General features: G+C 37.7%; 1 protein-coding gene across 5 annotated transcripts in view; it reads left to right on the plus strand.

The window, feature by feature from the left end:
- Positions 1–5,502, plus strand: part of CCSER2 (coiled-coil serine rich protein 2) — a 121,324-nt gene extending 115,822 nt beyond the window's left edge. For 3 of the 5 annotated variants that reach the window (XM_027846298.1, XM_027846297.1, XM_027846299.1), the window contains exon 10: positions 1,462–5,502. In XM_027846298.1, the coding sequence (XP_027702099.1) occupies positions 1,462–2,277 (816 nt within the window). In that variant the 3' untranslated portion in view covers positions 2,278–5,502. The remainder of the gene's footprint in view (positions 1–1,461) is intronic. The other 2 variants (XM_027846300.1, XM_027846301.1) reach the window with 2 other exon arrangements.
- The last annotated feature ends 9,945 nt before the right edge of the window (positions 5,503–15,447 follow it).

Raw genomic sequence — 15,447 nt, forward strand, 5'->3', positions numbered from 1 at the left:
AGTCTGAGATTCTCATGGTTCTAGACTTTTTGAACTTCAGTCACCAGATTCATACTTTGGCTTGAATTCTTCTAAGATAAACTCTGGTCACTTGAATATTTAAAAATTTGAAGAGCTATGCAAGGGTAAATATATGCATTTGCAGCTTGAGCTATCTAAACTGTCAGTAATTCAAAATTAAGTGAATTCATTTTTAATTAAACTCTTTACTAATATAAAATTTATATTTTAACATTCATACCACTATTTAAACAATCAACTTGATTTTTTTTTTCTTTGACTTTTTAAAAATCTGGTTACTATAGGTGCAATTTATAGTGTCCTTATTTTGGAAGGGTAGGCATAATCAAATTAAATTTTGTTTTCATGGCACCTAATAAGCTGAAACCTCTTTGCCTTTTTATAATTTGAGCTGACAAATACTTATAATCATGTCTTTTCTTTACCTATTATAGAAAGATAGCTCTGAAATAATTTGTTAAAATTCCCACTAATTTTTAGAATTTTTATATTACTTTAGAAAATAGGGAATGGAGAATGGTTCATATTTCTGCATGAGAAGGTTAAAGATAGTGAAAGGGAAGGGAAACTTTCCTTGGAAGAATGTTATGATTACAAAGGGAACCAATTATGTTGAAATACAATTATCAAAATATTTTTTAAAAGTTTGTCACCCCACGTTAAACCACCTATTAAAGTATGTTGATGTTGTTGGTTTAGATATCATGAAATGTTTCTCTCTGTGTGGATAGAGAACATTTGGCCATCGGAAGGAAGCTTTGTCTATGATTAGGCATGGACATGCATAACCACATAATATGCATAAGCTGTCATAGTCACAGACATTTTGGAAATGTTTCTTTCCAAATCTTTTCATTGGGAAGATTGACAGTAGATTAGATTTATCCACCTATGTTGCCCTGAAATAAATTTTTACCTCATACATGATCTTCATCAAACCTTGTTTATTTGCTGATTAACACAATTCCAAACTCAGATGCAACTAGTGTACATAAAATGCCTTCCAAGGGGGAGGAGGTGGTCATGTTTATAATTGTGCTAAGTAAATTGGCTACTTTGAGTTGATTGAACATAAATGCATAGGGTTATAATATTAAAGAAATCAGCTAAGAGCCCTTGCCTCCACTTAGATATATGAAAATAGAATTATGGAACAAAAATTTTTCTATAGTGTCAGTCACTAAACTTGTCCCTTTTCCTGATTATTTTGGGGATTTCTTTGAAGTTTTCAGCCAGCGTAACTTTTTGTTTGCATAATCACTCTTCTTGTATGTTTCATGAATTCACTTATGTTTTTGCCAGTTTTTTTTTTTTTAAGCACAAAAAACATATTCAAGCTTTCAAGCTACATTAAACACCAGATCAGCACAACCTGGACTTAATACTGACTGTATTACTTTTGAAGTTTACTGTGGTTAATGTTGTTTTTCATTTTGACAGCCTCAAGTACTACAGCCTTCCAGCAACCTTCCCAGGCCCACAGACCACGCCCAGGGAAAGCTAATAAAGCCACAACACATCGAGGCCCACAGTGAAAGTCCTGTTGTGGGCTTACGTGAGGATGTAGAACGTCTGAATGAAAATTTTGCAGATGATTTTCAACAAAAAAGTGATTATGGCCTCACAGAACTGCCCCAGTCATTAAAATCACCATTAATTATGAAGGAACTTGCTATGAATATACCTTCTGAAGAATACCTGAGTATGAGAAGGAATGTTTCAAAGCCTAATCAGTTGACTAGTAATAAAACGAGTGAACTGGAATCTGCACCCTTTTTCCAAGTGAGTACGGGAGAAGACCAAGCTCAGAAAGCTGTGAAAAACCAGCCTTGGCCCATAGCTGGTATGACCCATCCAAAGGCCTTGCAGCTTCAGAAGCCATCAGTCGAGAATTCTTCGGTACCTTATCCAGGGACCATTTCTGAATCATCTCACGACAGACCAACAGCTTGCAAGACATCAGAGTTAACAACCTGTAATTCAGCAAAACTTCCAACGACGAGTCAGACAAGCTTAATAAGTAAGCCAAATCAGAAAGCTTCTAAACTTCGCCCGCCTTCAGTCTCCTCTCTTAAACAGAAGCAAATAATGAGCAGTCCCAAACAAGAGCCTCAGAACTTCCAAGGCAAGACAAACATCCCAAGGCCACTGACACAAAGAAGAGAGATCATGCAACATCAGACTGCCAATTTCCACTCTGGGGATTGTTTGACCTCTAAACGGTATTCTCGTCTCCCGAAGCCAAAGATACATTAAGGACATAATCATCACATGCCCGTTTCTTTGGAAAGATTTGTTCATTCTATAATTGTTTTCCATACATCTGATTCCCATGGTGAAGGCATTATTAAAAAGCCTGCAATTCTTGATATTAAAACTTAAAAGCTTCAATTAGTTTGGCTATTCAATTCCATAACCTAGTTGGAGCCTACGCCGTCTGAATATTCATTGTCTCAGGTAAACACAGATGTTTGCTTATCCATCTCAGAGGCCTGCAGAAGAAACTTCAGTTTGTTACTCCCCACAGAAAATTTATGCTTTACCACAGTATTCCACTAAATATTCAAGGTGTATGGTTTGCTGACACAGTCCTTTTCAGAATTCTTATTAATCATGATGATTTAAAATGTAAGTCTTTTTTGTTTACCCCAACCTTTGACTATAACCCCTGTTTAAAAGGCTAGAGATGTTGGTGGAAATGCACATCTCTAAGCAGATTATTGGCTCGTACTGTATTTCAGAGGCCTCTGTAAAACCTCCATGGTCATCTAAAAAGCTCGAGCTTTTTAGCAGGTTACTAATGTATGTTCTATTTTTCTCTTGCAAAAATCAACAAATCTTTTAATTGGCTTACCTTCTCTGGCCTTCTCTGAGTATCGGGCAAATCTCCCAGGCTGAAGGGCATCATATTATATGTGTAAACATCTATGCATTGCTGTAACATCTCATTGGCATAATTTTTATGTTCAATTGATGTTGTTACTGGGTAAATTTTGGAAATGGAACTGAAGATGCATCTATTTGCAAAATTTGAAGATGCTAAGAGTTTTGCTGGTGATTGAGTCTTGAACTTATAAGGTTAAGGATTCATGATACCTGTGTTTGAGGTTCTACATAATATATTTTAAATTAGGTCTTTTAACTTTATTGTAATATTTGTATTTATTGACTTTCTGCTAATATCAGAAGACTCTGAAGTACCTGACTTGAAATGTTTGCACAAAACTTTGATGTATGTATAGGGATTTAAAACTATTTTGCATAATAAAACTTGTGTTTAATAAGTAATATTTTGAGAAAAATCACAGATTTGCTTTAAGCAAGCCCACAGTATCATGAGAAGAGCTGGTACTCTTTAAGAGCTTTGATTTTGCTTTTCTATGCTTTTTAGCTTTCTTCCTTGTTTATATGGGGGTGTGCGCATGAGCGACAAATTTCTTGGAAGGTGGTTAGAAACTGAGGAGGGCTTGTGCAAGAACTAGAGCTGGGGAGGGAAGAGTCTTTCACTAAAATGTTTGACAGATGCTCTCAGTTACTTTTTTTTCTTTTACAAGGCAGCTGTGGGAACGAGAAGTTAGTGCATGCACAGATCTAGTGGTGTTTGCGTGCCATCAGGCTACAGATTTCCTCTTGTATTTCTCCAGTAATGGCATCAGTCTGGAGTAATATTTTCCAGGAGGGGTAACCATTACAAAGTGCTGTGGATAGTCAGAAACATTGGGTCAGGTTTTTTTGTTAATTTTGTACCAGCTGACCAGTAATTAAAGGGAATATGACCTGGAAATCAATTGCATTTATTTCCAATGATTCGTTTAACAATAATATACTGGTGGGAAGTAACTATCCCTTTGGAAAGAAAATGGGCAAATGTTTGACATTTTTTGACTTGAAATTATAAAATGCAGTTTGCCCCCCACGCTTGCTAACTCATCTTTCATTCTCAGTTGTCAGAAAACCATTCACGTGTGCATGTTTGAAGGTTTATGAGCCACAAGTGTTTAGGCCTTCCTGATAAACACACACACACACAACCCCTCAAAAATTGGATTTATTTTTGCCATAAATTCTAACAGAGAAGCATCAGTATTACAGCAGGTTCCTGATACATAGTATCCATTATGGTCATTTTAGGGTAATCAGACCTATCAACAAGGCACCTTAATGTTCATTAATGGAGACAGGCTCTTGGGGCTTAAAGTCTGGAAAAGATTGGTCCTTTTATGAAAATTAAAAATAATTGTATAGGTGCAGATGACTTTAAAAGCATTGATTAGAGCATTAGGTAGTTAAATCTTTTAGAATGCTTCAAATGGTAATCATTGCTGAAGCCCATTTGCATTTTTCTTTTTGTTATTTTCATTTGTGCAATATTTTCAGGAGAATGAGATTACTGTTCAATGTATTTGAATAGGGAAGAGAGCCTTTATTAACTATTTGAACAAGTGAAAATATATGAGGAAGAAAATCAGATTTGCACTTTAAATGAGCTTTATTGCTTAGAGTTGTGCCTGAAGTAATCAAAAAGTCTCCTGTTGTATGTGACTATTTTTGTTTATTTGAAATAAATCTCCCTGTAATTGTTGCTGTTTGAAGGCATCTGTACAGCGCTGAACAAAGCATGTCACTTTTTGACTGCATTTTCTTTGTATGTTCCTTTGTTTCCCATGTTTTTGACCTGATAACATACCACACGATCTTTTTCTTTCCGCTAACTGCCACTTACACATACTCCCATAGTCTGATATGCTACAGACTAGAGGTACAATCTCAATATGTGAGCACAGTAGTCATCATTTCCTTGATTTCACATTCACTGGGAATGTACTTTAGGATCCCTAAACACAATTGAAATGAGAATCACTAAGCCTGCACAGGTTCACAATTTTTCATGCTGCTAAAGGGGTTGGATTTTTGGGGGGTAGACACGGTGGCGTGCATCTATGTTTCATAAACATGTTTTGAAATTTCTCATGGACTTAATGTCAGTATAGAGGGAGATTGGAGGAAACCACATTATATTTTCTTAATTCTTATGCTCAAAATGCATTTTCAAATAGACCTTCCGTATTGTCTCTTTCATTTCAATGTGGTAGCATGAGTTTTGATACATTATAGAAAGTTCAAATTTAAAAATAATCTAAATTTTGTCATTAAATAAACATGCAGTATACTTTTGATCATTGCTGTGATAAAGCTGCTTCACTGCCTTCTTAGATGTCAAGTTATCACAATAAGAACAGAATGCCAAATCCAATAACATTCTATTATTTAAAGTCTTAAGTTTGATGCTAGCTATAAGACAAAAATACAACCATTGATACTTTCAGTGTTTGTTTTCCCCTTTGTCTTTTTTTTAAATCCATCCAGAGTATATACTGTATATTGCAATTTGCTTGTAAAGTAGAAAACGCTTATGTAAAGACTCTTTCCTGAAAGTGTTGCTATAGTGAATAAAAATAAAATGGATAATTATAAATATCACCCTTTTTTCTTAACATTTGCTCATAGTTTATTTGGAACTTTGAAAGGTTTTTGTTTTTGTTTTTTAATCACAAGACTAAAATGGTGACAGAAGAAAGCTGGGGTTTTAGTTTGATTTTCCTGACCTAGTACAGGTGCTTCCTTTTCTGTAGTACTGATGATCTCAGAAGTTAGGAAATTACAATGCCTGGGTCTGCTTCTACTCCAGCTTACTCAGTGTCTAGGGCTTCAGTTTCCCTTTGGGACATAACACCTATTTGCTACAATTTTAGAAAAATTCTTGTGAGAGTTACACTTAAAAATAATCTTTAGAAACCCAGATCACGATGCCATGTAAGGAAAAAAAAAATAACAAAATCCTTTTAACTTCTTCTCATTTACAAAGCACAGTGGAATAAGGAAAAAGGATTATGAGTGAAACTATAACAGGGAATTATTTACATATTTCAGAAAGTCAGTAATTGTTTCATTAATGTCAGTACTCCTTCCACCAATGCAAATTGCCACCTTTTGGAAGTTGCTGAGGCCAAAAATCTTAGTTACCTGCTGCCCAGCCTTCTGTCGATGAGCCTCTTGGCTGCTTGTGAAGACAGTATTTGTCACTGTGCCCATCACCTGAGCCTTTCCAGCACGTTAGGACCCATCAGAATTTACACTGTGCTTATTTTCTTCATGAACCTAGGTCATTGTCAGGCCATCATATGGGACTGGAGGAAGACTGTCACTGAGGAATCGAGGAGACTATCTGAATAAAAAAGAAAGGAAACTTTTTGAAAACCCAGACTTGAAAATGTAAATAATTTCAAATCATATTAAATTTTTGATGATTGTGATATTTAATAGAACATGAACAGTTGATGAGACAATACATTATAGTACAGAACTTAAATATGTATGAAAAGGGATGCAGAAAGTCTTAAGGAAATTCCACTGGAAGACATTTTTATTTTGGAAATAATGTAATAAAACTGACCTAGACATCATTCTCAATTGGAATTTTTGAAAGGTGGTAATGGTTTAATGGTGGAAAGTTATGACTAAGGGTTTTGTTTTTTTTTTAAAGGTCAGAAGATGTGATCTATTGCTTGACCTAACCCAAGTAGGGAAGGTTATTTCTGAAACATTTTCAGCATCTGATCTCATATTTCCACTCACACAGCCATCACCTAGTTCAAACTTTGCAAAATACTCTTAATTGTTCTTCCTGCTTAAAGACCTTCCCTTCTCCACCCCATCTTCCTTTATGCTGCCAAAGTCATATCCTAAAGCACAGGTGTGAACTCATTAAACCATGGCTCCCTATGTCCTCCAGGATCAAATACCAGTTCTGCCTGACATTTAAAGTCCCTCACAGCAACAGAGGCTCCACCCTTGCTTTTCCAGCATTATATGTTACTCTCTTTCATGCACTCTGTGGTCCAATCAGACTGATCTTATTGTTCCTTTATCTTCCATCTCTCTCTGTTCCCTGGTATAGTCTGTTGTCCCATGCCTGAAGTGCCCTCTCTCCTCACCTCTGCTTTTGAGAGGCCCTTATTCTTTCAAAGCTCAGCTCTACGATCATCTTCTCTATGAGGCTTTGCTGGATCTTCTTAGTTGTTAATGCCTCTCCCCCGCCCCTGCCAACTTCCTGTGATTCTGTATTCGCTTATTTTGTGTACTTCTGGTACATCTGTACGTCCATATTGTCTCCTGTGATAGAATGTAAGCACCTTGTGGACAGGGACTGCGATTTTGGTCTTTGTATCATGGTCCTGGAACCAGAAAGACCTGAATTCAAATTTGACCTCAGAAACTTACTGTCTGTGTGACCCTGGGCAAGTCATTTAATTTGTTTGCCTCATTTTCCTAAGCTGTAGAATGGAAGTAATAATAGCACCTTACCTCCCAGGGTTGTTTTGAGGATCAAATGAGATAATAATGGTGTAAAGTGCCTGGCATAGTGGTTGGCACATAGTAAGCACTATATAAATGTGTATTCCTTTTCCTTTCCCTTCTCTTAAATTTATTATGACAAATCTAATCCAATCCACAAGCGTTTATTAAGAAATCATTATATGTAAGGCACTACTTGAGGTGTTGATAGATAAACTGCCAGAGTACTTAGTAGAGTGTACACTGGGTTTATATGATAAGGTTTGGGGGTTATATAATACTTTAAACTCATTTTAAAGTTGTAGACCACTAAAACACCAATTACCCAGCCACATTTCCCCTAACCTGTACTTGAGAAGATTCTTTGAGCCAAATATAGAACTTCATACCTATTAAATTTCAGCTTCTTAGGTATAGTTGGGCTATCATTTTAACCCACAATGATTGTTTTGAATCTGATCCCATTAATCAAATGTTGCTATTATGCCAAATTTTAAATTATTCAACTGAAAGACTGTCTTCAGTCCCAAGGGAGAGAACATGTGGTCTTTTCCATTACCTCATTGCATTTTATGGGTATAATTATCGTCATGGAAGACTCCCAAGTATATATGTATAGAATCAATCTGTACGCTGATGTCCTGTCTTGCATCTTTAACTGCTAAAACATCTCCACTTATATGTCCTACCTGTACCTCAAGCTCAACAGTCTCAAATCTAAAACCTAATGACAATAATAGTAATAATAATAATGATGATGCCAATGATAGCATTTATACAGCACTTAAAGTTTGCAAAAGTGCTTGCAAATATCTCATTTGATCCTAACAGTAACCCTGAGAAGTAGGTGCTATTATTATGTCCATTTTACAGATGAGGAAAACAAGGCAGATGGAGGTGAAGTCACTTGCCCAAGGTCTCACAACTAATAAATGTCTGAGGCTGGATTTGAACTCAGCCCTTCTTGACTTCAGGTCCACTAGTTGATGTACCGTGACACTTAGAGTTGCCTCAGCTTTCCCCCTTAACTTTTCTTTTTTATGCCACTGCTTGATTTCCCGGAAGTCTTCTGTCATCTTTCACCTCCAGTAGCCAACCAGTTTCTAACATGTTCTACTAGTTTTCTCTCCACAATATTTTGTGTCTACCTCTCTATTTTTGCCGCCACTATCTAATTTCAGAACCTAGACTACTGTAATAGCATCTTCCTAATTCCAGTCTATGCATTTCCAATTCCTCTCCACTCAGAGTCCCAGAAGAGTTGGGAGGGACTTAGAGGCCATCTAGTGCAACATGTATTTTAATGAAAATCCTTTCTACTACATACCTGTCAGGTACTCATCCAGCTTTTACTGGAGGACATTGAGTGAGGCTGCCCATTCAACTCAAGTCCATCCTTTAGTCTGAATGAGCATTGCCTCAGTCAAATGAGACCTGAGAAAGATGTTAGCTTAAAAAGTCCAAAGTCTCCCACCGCCTCCTGGGCCATCCTCAGTCCTCCTGATTGATGTCTGGCCACTGGACCTGGATGTCTCTGGAGGAGAGAGTGAGAATGGTGACTTCGCATAGCCCTCCCTTACTTAAATCCAATTCCCTTGCATATCATGGCATCACCTCCCTGATGTTAGGGTTCTCGTCGAGAATGAAGGACAAACAATGACATCCTTTAGTCTGCTATAATGTAGTGTAGTAGAATGAGTGCCATATTTGGGATCTGAACATGTGGATTCAAATTTGGGCTCAGTGACTATATGTACCTCATTTAAGCTCTTTGGGTCTGTTTCTTCATCTGTAAAATGTGGAAATTACTTGGTTTACCTGCCTCACAGCTGTGGTAAGAAAAGCACTTTGTAGACCTTGAAATATGATAGTGGTGCTGATTGCTGCTATTCGTAATGTGCTGGTCTGATCATGTCACTTAACCTGCTTTAAAAAACAAAACAAATTTTAGTAGTTAGGTATGAGATAAGATGCAAATAAATTCCTTAGTCTACCATTAATGTACTCAATTTGGCTACTGTGTACCATTACAGTTGTAGATCATACTCTTTCACACGCTATATTCTAGCCAAATTAGACTCTTCAAGTTATATTCCTCCTCAAGTTAATATTCCTCCATATTATTGTCCTACCTTCTCCATAGAAAGAGACCATTCCCCATTCCTGGCTTATGGTTCATCTTTGGCACCACCAAGTAAAATCATTCCTTTATTTTAAGAATCAGTTGAGGTACTACACTGCCTCCTTCATGATGCCTTTGCTGATCTACCTCCTTTCCAACACATTTAGCTCAGAATGGTCCCTCCTTTCTCAAGTCCTTTATATCTTGCCTTCTTTATCAAAACCTAACTTGTTTGTATAAATATCATTTTTCTCCACCCTCTGGAGCTTAGCCTCTAGCACCAGTGTGGATCACATGATCATGACTGAGGTATGTAACAAATCTCCAATGAAATCCATGTCCAAGAGAGATCCAACTCGTGCATGTCCTATGTGATATAAGGTTGCGTCATGAGTTTTGAATGTCCTAGGAGTAGGAAAGAATCCCAGTGTCCTAAGAACACAGGCAGCTATCAAGACAATTTCCAAGCATGTTTTCTATTCAGTTTAATTCAACAGGCATTGATTACATAAGAACCAGGGTTAGACCGCTAGAAGATGATACTAACCAGTCTGACATCTAACCAGTGACAGGCATTTGCCAGGACTAAGACAAAATAGCTAGCAAAATAAAACTTGACGTTATCTATGAAAGTGGATTTTTCAGATGTTTCCTAGTACCATGGAAGGGAGTGTCTTCTTCCATGTTGTGAACTATTAATAATTAAGACTAAAACATTAAGCATTGGGAGTAAGAATTCATTCATTTAATTATGTTTATCTGTCTAACCATCCATCTAGCCATCCATCAGTAAAGGTTAAATAGGGAGATTTATACTTTTTTTCGCCAAGGAGAAAAATAGTCGAGCACCCTGCTTCCTGGGAGATTCATTGGATTTCCAAGGTGGAAGGGACCTTGATGGACGTTGTCTAACTCCCCACTGATACAGGAGCATGTATCCTTTCCTTGAATTCTCTTCATGATGGAGAGCTTACTACTTCATAGAATCTCATGACTGGAAGGGACCTCACAGGCTTTCTAGTCTGATTTGCCCCTGAAAAAGAATCCCTTCTCCACATCCCCAGTAAGTGGCCATCCTGCTTCTGCTTGAAGACCTCCAATAAGGTGGAACCCATTACCTCTTGAGACAACCATTCTGTTTTTGGATGTCTTTGTTAGGAATTCTTTCTTTCTGCCAGGCCTAAATCTAACTATTGCCACTGCTTGTTATTGCTCCTAATTTTATCCTCTAGTGCGGGGAGAACAAATGGCATCCCTCTTCCAGATGAAGGTCCTCAAATACCTGGAAGGGGTTACCATCATCCCCCTAAGCCACAAAGAATTCTGTTCCACTTTTGTGTAATTCTAGCTATTAGAATGTTTCTCTGAATATTGAGCGTACATTTACCTCCCTATGACTTCACCCATTTAATCCTAGTAGAAGAATGAAGAGCCCCCTGGAGATATCAGTAGTTAGTCTTTGTATAGCTCTTCAAGGTTTGCCAAGCCCTTCACATAAGTTCTCTCATTTGAACCTCACAACCACCCTTGGAGGCAGCTACTATTATTATTCGCATTTCACAGATAAGGAAAGTGCTGAAAGAGGTCTAGCAGCTTATTCATGGTCACCTAGCCAACAAGTATTTGGAGCAGGATTCAAACTCAGGTCTTCTGACTCAAAGTCCAGTGCTCTATTCAGTGTGCCACGTGGCCCAGATGGAAAAAACCTATTTCTTTTCCAGCTAACAACCCTTTAAGTACTTACAGTTGTTGATGAGGAGAGAGAGTATAACCTAGCAGAGGGGACAGAGCTCAGGACTTGGATTCAGGAAGACCCTGATTTGAATCTTGTCTTGGGCTTGTGCTCGTTGTGTCATCCTGGGAAAAGTCACTATCTTTTCAAGCCTTATTTTCCTTATAGAATTAGTAGAGGTGGAAAGAACCCTGGGGGTCATCTGGTCCAATGCTGTCTCTGCAGAGATGGAAATTGAGTCCCACCCATTTTATGTGATTTGCCCATGATCACAGAGGTGAGATTGGAACAGAAGTCCTCTGGCTCCAAATGCAGCATTCCTTCCACTAAGCCACACTGCCCCATCTATAAAATGGAGACGATAATATCTGAACAGTCAGTGAGATCACATAAGGCACTTTGCAGTGTTAAATTACTGTATAAAACCTCATTCTTGTGCCCCCCGAACCCCATGTCATCTCATCTCTAGGCCTGGGGTTCTTCAACCATTATATGATTTCGAGTAGAAGTAACCACTGGTCAACCCCCACGTACCTGGTTTCCTTGCAATGTCAAGAAAAAGAAAGGAGGGCTCCCAGCAGCATCTTGGGTAACACTCCCTCCCTTCTCTGCTGGTGAGCTGTTGGATGACACAGGATAGCCTACAAGGATTGTACTGGAGGGACAGGCAGGGATGGGCTGTGATCTGTATCAGAGGGCACATCTTCACAATAAGCCCACAGATTCATTCTAGTTTGTATTTTCATGGGTAAGGAGTAAACAGGAATCCAGAAAAAGCACAGCAGAGTCAAAACTTGAGTTGGACCTTGAAGGATGGGGAAGCTCTGAATATTCATAGATGTGACATGATTTTTAACCTTTTCACTATGTTCTCCAGTTGTCAATGTCATTAAAATGTAGTGCCCAGATCTAAATACCATACTCCAGATGTAGTTAGACTAACATAGAATACCATGAGACTGTTAATCAACTGTTACAGCCTAGGACTGCATTGGCTGTTTGGGTAAACATATCAGTATCGACTCAAATTGAGCTTGTAGACAGTCCTTTTTCACATGAACTCAAGTAGGCAGGTCTCTCTATATCTCATACTTGAGAGATTTTTTGTAACTTCATCTTTTTTGTGCAAGACTTAATGGGGATGAAGATAAACTTTTATCTTCCTATCTGTCAGTCAGCAAACATTAAGCACCTACTCTGTGCCAGGCATTCTGCTAGACTGTGAGGATACAAATACAAGAATGAAACAATCTCTACTCTCAAGGAACTTACTTTCTAACATGTGAAAAAATAAATATATAAGTACATGCAGAGAATACATTCGAGATAGTTTGGGAGGGAGTGCACAAGCATAGGGGTAGGGGGGAGGTAAGATCAAGAAGGGAAGGGCTTGTAAAAGGTGATGTTTAAGCTGCTTCTTGAAAGGAGAGATGGATTTGATGAAGAGGAAGTGCATTTCAGGCATGCAGTACATACTGCCTCTGCACCTAATGTTATTATCATTTGGTTCAACTCAGCACAGGCAGATGCTAAAATCACAACACATGATACATTCAACATTCTAACATACAGTTATCCAAAAAATAGAAGAGGTTTCCTCATGACTTAGAGCAGAGGATGGTAAGGGCATGAGAATTTGTCTTTAAGTATTTAAAAAGCTGTGAGGCGGAAAAAGGCCTTAGACTTATATTGTTTGGCCTCAGAAGGCAAAACTAGTAGTCTGTTAATTTTAATGAAAAAAGAAATGAGACTGTTTGTTCTTAGTGAATCCATGCAAGTACCTGGTGATTACCATTTTCTTTCCTAAATGCTGATTCCTAAATCTTCCTTTTCATCTTTTTTTTTTTTTTAAATTGGAACAGTATTTGCTTATTCCTATCCTTCCGGCATTTCTCCCATTATCTGTGGTTTCTATCTCACGTGTCTCCCTCCGTCTCCCCTCCTCTCTCTACCCAATCTCCGTCCCCCCCACACACATGTATACATCCTTTGGTGTCTCCCTTTGCTGGCAATCTTCCTCATTTCTCTTTGTCCACTTTGCTGATTCCACATGGCCCAGTTGAAGTCTTGCTCCTTGTGTTTTTTTTTTTAATACTCATACCTTTCATTTTTAAGTAGGAAAATAGAGAAAACCTAACTACCCTTGAAGAGTTCAGTTCACTCTTTTTTTTTTTAGTCAATAATCATTTATTAAACACCTGCAATATTCCAGGCACTGTGCTAAACACTGGGGATACAAAGAAAGGCAAAAGACAGTCTCTGCTTTCCAGGAGTTCACGGTCTAATGAGGGAGACAACATGCAAACAAGTATGTACAAACAAGCTATATACAGGATTAATAGGAAATAATCAACAGGGGGAAGGCACTAGAATTAAGAGGACCACATGAATTCCACCCGAAGTTAAGGAGGGAACTGGTGGGTATGATTGCTCAAGTTGGCAGTGACCATTAAAATATCATGAAGATTAGAGGAAAAGTCAATCTTATACTTTTCACATCTATGGGTAGGAGATGTAGTCTTAACCAAACAAGGGCTAGAGGCAATTACAAAAGTTAAAATAAATTGATTACTTAAAATTGAAAAGTTTCTGCATAAAATTAATGCAGGATAAGAAGGAAAATGGTCAAATGGGAAACTATTTGTATCATATTTCTCTGTTAAGAATTAGGTATCCAACATATATAGACAACAAAGAAATATTTAAGAGCAAAAATCTGCACTACATAAGTGGTCAAAGGATACAGTTTTCACAAGAATTACAAACTGCTAACAACTATATGAAAAAATGAGAAATGCAAACTACAAATAAGAGAAATGCAAATCAGAACAACCCTGAGATTTCAGTGTTCACACCCAATAAGTTGGCAAAGATGACAAAAGACAAGAATAGTAGATGTTAGAAGGGTTGTGAAAACATAGCATTACTGATGCATCGTTGATAGAGCTGTGAATTAGTACAATCATTTTGGGAAGCAGTTTGGTATTAGCAAAATAAAGTGGCTATAATGTCCATACTCTCTGACCCAGAGATTCCATTACTAGGTATAAACCCCAAGCAAGTCATTGATAAAAAGAAAAGCCTTGTATGAATCAAAATATTTATTGCAGCACTTTTTGTTTTAGCAAAGAACTAGAAACAAAATAGATGCCTCTCTATGGGAGAATGGTTAAATTGTGGTATGTGAATGTAATAGACTATCATTGTGCTGTAAGAAATAACAAATATAATTAATACAGAGCAACGCAGAAAGATTTATATGAACTGAAGCAAAGTGAAGAAATCAGACCCCACAAAACAATATATGCAATGAGTACAACAATGTAAATGGAAAGAAGAGCCACCACAAAAGAACCAAAAGTGAATGTTGCAAAATTACAGAGGACAAGTTTGGTCCCAGAGAAGACACCTTACTCCACTCATTTGCAAAAGTGGGGGGTCCATGGGTGTGGAACATTGTGTAGATGTTTTAAGATTTTTTTCAATGTATTGATCAGTTTTGCTGAGTTTTTTCTCTTCTACTTAAAAAAAATCTGTTACATGGATGGATCTCTGGGGACAGAGGAGATACAGGGGGAAATTTAGATGATGTTTAAAAAAAGATATCAATAAAATTATTTCAAAAATAAATCTTCCCTACTTTCCTTTTACCTCTCCCTGCCAGAAAACAAAGACTCCGAGGGAGAAATGAGCCACGGGACTAGAGAGGGGCAAATGTTCGGATTTTCATAGAGAAGAAAGTTCTACCTGCAAAATATAGACTAGCGAACTTCAGTTCTTTGCAAAAATTCTCCCTATATTCAGCCTTCATCAAGCCACATCTGGAATACTGTGATCAGTTCTGGATACCGTATTTTAGGAAGGACTTTGGTAAGCTGGAGGATGTTGAATAGAAGGCAAACATAGTAAGAAAATAGAAATGGGCTATGGTGAGAGGAGCAAAAATGGTTAGTGGGATTGAAAGCTGAAGATATGTGAGGAGACAGACAAGTAGCATCTCTCTAGCTGCTTCAAGTAATTCAAGTTTAAGAGGTTCAGGTAGTCATGAGGGGCAGTGTGATGGTGGATTTGGAGTTCACTGGACCTCAATTCAGAATTCACTTTTGCTATTTCCCTACCTGTGTGGCCTTGGGCAAGTCACTTGTTAATCAACACATATTTATTAAGTACTTACTATGTGCCAGGAATGGTGCTCATCACTGGGGATACAAAGAAA

Source organism: Vombatus ursinus, unplaced genomic scaffold, assembly GCF_900497805.2.
Source record: "Vombatus ursinus unplaced genomic scaffold, bare-nosed wombat genome assembly UNPS02015129.1, whole genome shotgun sequence".
Lineage (NCBI taxonomy): Eukaryota > Metazoa > Chordata > Mammalia > Diprotodontia > Vombatidae > Vombatus > Vombatus ursinus.